At 33.6% G+C, this 6688-nt stretch overlaps 1 protein-coding gene across 1 annotated transcript in view; it reads left to right on the forward strand.

Moving 5' to 3' along the window:
- LOC115979784 overlaps positions 1-5713 on the forward strand; it is a 28764-nt gene extending 23051 nt beyond the window's left edge. Inside the window, exons 6-9 of the mRNA XM_031101842.1 lie at positions 1316-2053; positions 3718-4455; positions 5404-5539; positions 5655-5713. Of these exons, the coding sequence (XP_030957702.1) occupies positions 1316-2053; positions 3718-4455; positions 5404-5539; positions 5655-5713 (1671 nt within the window). The remainder of the gene's footprint in view (positions 1-1315; positions 2054-3717; positions 4456-5403; positions 5540-5654) is intronic.
- The last annotated feature ends 975 nt before the right edge of the window (positions 5714-6688 follow it).

Here is a 6688-nt window from a genome sequence, read left to right on the forward strand (position 1 = left end):
ATTAATAAAATCTTATTGTAATAAAAGCTTATAGCAATGAAATTCTAACAGAGAGAATCTAACAGTGTTTAGCTAGATTGAAGAACAACAAACAATTGTAGAGAGAGAAGAAAAGGGAGGGAGAGAGAGAGAGAGAGATATCAAAGAGAAATTGTATTTGATCTTGCTTAATTACATTTTGGTGCTAAATCTCCCAAACTGAATAAAATAGAACCCCCTGGAATTACGGATTAGATCCATGAAAGGTGAAGTTTGTTGAGTTGGTTGATCACAGCTTCCTAACTGAAAAGCCCGCCAATACCCACTGATTCTTGAATCTTCAATAAGACACCGTTTGACCAATACCAATACATTAGCTATTTACTTGAACGAAACGATGCGTCTGACTGCCTTTTTTCTGCAGATTTAATGAAAAGGTGTGTTTAACTTTATCATCTTCAACATATAGCACAAATACTATTATTAAAACATTAAAAATTAATTAATAAAAGTAAGATGCAACCCGTATTTATAACCTAGCAATTTGGCAGGATCATAATGTGCTATTTTAATGAATTTATCTTTAGATGGCTCCTTCCTCACATTGCTTGCCAAGTTGCCTTGATAAATATTAGCATTGATACATCATGTTGAATATGCGAGTATGAATGCAGAAACGAAAGCATAAAGTATAGAACATAGTAACACACGAGAGTTACGTGATTCAGCCTAACAGCCTACATCCACGGAGGAAATCCTAAAGAGCTACTTCAATAATATATTAGAGTGTAATACAAATCCTGTGTTACAATGAATCATAACATGTGTATATATAATAGACTGAACCCTAGACTAATAGACTTCTAGTACAAGTAGGAGACTTGGCTTGCACACAAAATAGAATTAGACTTGGGCCTATGCTAATGGGCTAATATATCTCTAACATGCCTCAAATGAAACTTTAGGTTTGTCAAAAATGCTGACTCTTTAAATAGAATTGCTGTGATCTTCATTGAAGAAGAAAATGTGAGTATATGTTACAATGAGAGGCTCTGTTTTTTTATGTAGTAATCAGAGCAATCAAAAATGAGAAACTTTTTTTTTTTTTTTTGGATTAAAAAAATGAGAAACTGATATCAAAAGTTTAACTAATCTAGTCTTTTGAGAAACTAACTGCCTCCTAATTACTTACAATGAATTCTCCGTGAAACCTCTCTTAATGAAGAGGTAATTCTATTTTTGTAATCCCCTGTTTTACTTCGTATATATCTTATTTTCTATTTTGTGAGTTACTATGATTAGTTATGTTATTAACACACACGGGATGGACTTGCAGGTTGCATTCCCTAGTTTGGAAACATTGAAAATCAAGCACATGGAGAACTTGAAAATCATATGGCACGATCAATTAGCTGAAAATTCCTTTTTCAAGCTTCAATCTCTATTTGTTGAATACTGTGAAAATCTTGTGAACATCATTGAATCTAATATGCTGACAAGATTCCAAAGTCTAGAGACTCTACAAGTATATAATTGTGGTTCACTACAGGAAGTGTTTGAAATTCAAGGGCACGATTATAGAGACACACATACCGTGACAGTCACTTCTTTGAAAAAATTGTATTTGCGTCATCTACCGAAGATGAAGCAGATATGGAATAAGGACCCTCATGGAATTTTTAACTTTCCAAATCTACAAGTAGTAAGTGCTTGGGAATGTGAGAGTTTGCAAAGTTTGTTCCCAGCATCTGTGGCTAGATGTCTCATGCAATTGGAGGATCTTCGGATAGCCGATTGTGGAGTGGAGGAAATTGTTTCACAGGAAGAAATCACAGAAGCAGCAGCAAGATTTGTTTTCCCTAAAGTAACTCTCCTAATACTTCATAAATTGCCAAAGCTCAAGTGGTTTTACCGAGGGGTGCATACTTCAGAATGGCCATTGCTGAAAAAATTGGATGTGTATGGATGTGATCAAATTGAGATATTTACTTCAAAAAAATTTAGAATTGAAGAACCAGATGAACAGAGTCTATCAGAGACATCCATTCAACAACCACTTTTCTTGGTTGAAGAGGTAAGAGACTAATGCTATAGCAAAAACTATAGCTGATTCCTTTTTCTTAAAAAAAAAAAAAAAAACTGGTCCCCAATTTTAAGTTTTTTGCATGGGTCATAAACCAATACATTTCCTATAAAATCTGTGTGCTTTGGTTTTTTGTCTACATGTCTGGAAACCTGATAATACCACATATGTGGCAATTTTGGTAAGCTAGTAAACTTAATGAAAAAAAGATGATCAATGTATAGCATGTCTCTTTCGAAAATTCTTTTCTTAAAAAATGACACCACCTTGCATTTGATTTGCAAGCATATACATTCATGACATATTTTGTAGGTACTTTGCTAGGGTTATAAGCCCCGTAGGAACAAAGCTAATCAATTCTTAATCAAGTAATTAATTATACTCTAGGTCTAAATTGAATATTGCACAAATATGGATCATATATAGACAACTAAAATAATGACTTAGGAAAACCATTGAGAAAAACCGTTGGGCTGGAATGACGTAATTGTCAATTCCCAATGTATAACAAATCCATTTGAATAAAATAAAATTTTGTCCAAAAGATTTAGCTCTTAACCTATTGCTAGCTCATATAATACTTACTAATGTGACCACACTTAGCTCTGAGATCCATGAATTCTTCCATTCGGTATTTGTTGCACGTGAACTAACTAATCATGACTTAGAGAAAACATCTCAAAGATTTGTATCAGTAACTTGATCGTAAATTTGAAGAAGCAACGTCACTTTTGATCACCAATCTTTTATACATATGAACGTAGGTCTCCGATTGATGCTTTAAAAGAGCTTGGAAATATTCATATTTATGTACGATACACTGCTCTCTTGTAGTCATGGAAAATGTGGTCTAACCACGTCCAACATGCACCAGGTGTGAGTGTTGGTCTATTTGAAAAGGCTAGAAAAGCATATCAAGATAAAATAGGACAATTTGTTTGCCTGTCATTCACAACTTGGCGGGTTGTGAAGAGGTAGCAATAGCCATGCCAAACAATTTTTATTCTTCTTTTGCCATGTGTCGCTCGCGAGCTAAGCAATATGCAAGAAATAGCTTTGACCACAGTTTGAACATAATTAAGTATTTTCTTCCCAAATACAATTTTGCCAAAAAAAAATTTTGAAATGAGTGAAAAAATATTTGTCACTAAATTAAGTCAACAAAAGCATAGACTTAACACAAGCCAATTCGCTAACGATCGACTATGGTGGTAATTAAGTTTTTCCAACCATTGTAGTATGATAGGAAAGAGAGAAGTAGTGGTTTTCTACCATTCAAAAGTTTCAACTTGTAACATTCTATTTTAATATATATATATATATATATACACACACTAGGAACGTATTTTAATATTGTCTTTAATTCCAAACCACCATATTTTCATCTTATGGACCTATATACATTAACATTGTTTATAGGATTCATGACATTTTTCATTAATCTTTAATTTATGTTCATGTCTTCTTCTTTTTTCATCTAGATAAATTCCTTTAACATGTTGGGACCATATTCACAAAAATTTGTATGCAAAACAATAAATACATTTTTCATCTAAACATAGAATTCATTGGCGTCTTCATTTAGTTTATATCTTGTCCTGCATTAGTTTCATGATTGTTTCCTATATCAAAAACTAATGGTATGGGTCCTGCAGGTTGCATTCCCCAATTTGGAATCATTGATGATCTCTCATTTGCCTAACCTTAAAATCATATGGCATGACAAATTTGCCCCTGGCTCTTTTATGAAGCTTCAGACCATGAAGGTTGAACTCTGTGAAAATCTTATGAAAATCTTCCAAGTTAATATGCTGTCAGGATTCCATAGCTTGGACTGCCTTATAGTAGATGGTTGTGGTTCGCTACAAGAAATATTTGAACTACAAGGGCAAGAAGTTAGGGAAACACATGCAGTAACAGTGACTCAGTTGACTAAATTAGTTATATGTCGTCTACCAAAGTTGAAGCGTGTATGGAATAAGGACCCCCAGGGAACGTTCTCCTTTCCAAATCTACAAGAAATAGTAGTTGGGGAGTGTGAGAGTTTGAAGAGTTTGTTTCCAACATCAGTGGCCAGATGTCTCCAGCAATTGAATGATCTTCGAATAGTCGAATGTGGGATTGAAGAAATTATTGAACAGGAAGAAGGTGCAAAAGAAGATGCGAGATTTGTGTTCCCTAAATTGACTCTCTTGATACTTCGAAAGTTGTCAAAGCTCAAGTGGTTTTACCGAGGGGTACATACTTCGGAATGGCCGTTATTGGAATACTTGGAGGTGTCTGGAGCTAATGAAATTCAGATATTTGCTTCAAAAAATTATAGAATTCAAGAACGAGATGATCAGAGTCAACTAGAGACATCCATTCAACAACCGCTTTTCTTGGTTGAAGAGGTAAGAGACTAATGGTATAACATAAATTATAGCTAATCCCTCTCAAAAAAGAAGATCTGGTCTCAAATTTGAAATTTATTATTCATTTAATTACATTTATTTTTTAATAATTTGATTAAATTATGTATATTTTTAGAAAAATGCTACATACACAATATTTTCACTACAAATTCTAAATGTTATTGGTTGTTATGACTGGGCAAAAAAAAAAAAAAAAAAAAAATTAAGTTATAGATTCAAATTAGAATCAATAGCAACTTATCACCTATGATTTATTGTGAAAATGTTGTGGATATAACACTTCTCATATTTTTGTAATAAAAAATATGTATATGTATAACTTGTTTTAATAAAATCTTATTGTAATAAAAGCTTATAGCACAAATTGTATTATAAAAACATTAAAAATTAATTAATAAAAGTAAGATGTAACCCGTATTTATAACCTAGCTATTTGACAAGATCATAATGTGCTATTGTAATGAATTTATATTTTGATGGCTCTTTCCTCACATTGCTTGCCAAGTTGCCTCAAATGAAATAGCAATAATATAGGTACCTAGCTTATGCAGAGTTTTGGTTTGTCAAAAATTCTGTCTCTATAAATAGAATTGCTATGATCTTTATTGAATAAGAAAATGTGAGTATATCTTACAAAGAGAGGCTCTGTTTCTTTATGTAGTAAACGGAGCAATCAGAAATTAGAATTTTTTTTTTTTTTTAATATAAAAAATGAGAAATTGATATCAAAATTTTAACTAATCTAGTCGTAAAAGAGAATTTACTGCTTCCTAATTACGTACAATGAATTCTCTATGCAACCTCTCTTCAATGAAGAGATAATTCTATTTTTATAATCCCATGTTTTACCTAGTATATATCTTATTTTCTATTATGTGAGTTACTATGATTAGTTATTTTATTTACACACATGAGATGGACTTGCAGGTTGCATTCCCTAGTTTGAAAACATTGGATTTGGATCAGTGCCTGTTGGAAGACATAGCTATGATTGGAGAGCTGAGAAATTTAGAAATTCTTAGCCTTCTTCACTCCAATGTTGAGCAGTTGCCGACAGAAACAGGTCTTTTGACTCGTTTACGGATTTTAAATTTGAGCAATTGTACCAAACTTAAACTGATTCCACCAAATGTCATATCATGTTTGATACAATTAGAAGAGCTATATGTCGGCAATAGCTTCACTCAGTGGGATGTTGAAGGACTCAACAATGAAAGAGCTAGCCTTGCAGAGCTAAAGCATTTGTCACGATTGACTACTTTAGAAGTGCACATTCCAGATGCCAACATGTTGCCAAAAGATCTGTTATTCGAGAAGTTGCAAAGATACAAAATATTCGTAGGGGATGTGTGGGATTGGTCTGATAAACATGAAAACTCAAGAGCGCTGAAACTCAAGTTGAATACAAGCTTTCATTTGGAGAGGGGGATTAAAATGTTGTTGAATGGTATTGAAAATCTGTGGTTGGATGAGTTAAAGGGTGTTAAGAGCGTCATCTATGAATTAGATATGACAGGCTTCCAACAACTGAAGCATCTCCATGTCCAAAACAATGTCGAGATCAAGTACATCATCAACTCAAGAGGGATGGTTATCTTTGATGTTGTCTTTCCTGTCTTGGAGATGCTTTCTCTCAAAAACATGATCAACTTGGAAGAAATATGTCATGGCCAAATTCCCTCGGCATCCTTCCGTAACCTAAGCATTATAAAAGTGTTGATTTGTGACAAATTGAAAAATTTAGTGCCATCCTCGGTATCTTTCCAAAATTTGACAAATTTGGAAATATGTAAATGTCATGGATTAATTAATTTAGTTACATCCTCAACAGCCAAAAGTTTGGTACAACTCAAAAAAATGAGTGTAAGTGAATGCGAAAGGATAACAGAAGTTGTAACAGGGGAGGGAGGTGAAGCGAGTGAGGTGATTACTTTCATCCAGCTGACATACTTAAAACTTGATTGCTTGCCAAACCTCTCAAGCTTTTGCTCAATAAGTTATTCCTTCGAGTTCCCATCTTTGGAAGAAGTAATTGTGAGGCAGTGCCCAGAGATGAAGACTTTCTGTCATGGAGCTTTAGGGACACCAAAGCTAGAAAGAGTACAAGCAACACAAGAAGATGAATGGCATTGGAAGGCTAACCTAAATACCACCATACATTGGCTCTGGAAGAGCAAATATAATACCACCACACAATAGTTCTTTTGAAGAA

The sequence above is a fragment of the Quercus lobata genome, chromosome 3 (assembly GCF_001633185.2).
Source record: "Quercus lobata isolate SW786 chromosome 3, ValleyOak3.0 Primary Assembly, whole genome shotgun sequence".
NCBI classification, from domain to species: Eukaryota; Viridiplantae; Streptophyta; class Magnoliopsida; order Fagales; family Fagaceae; genus Quercus; species Quercus lobata.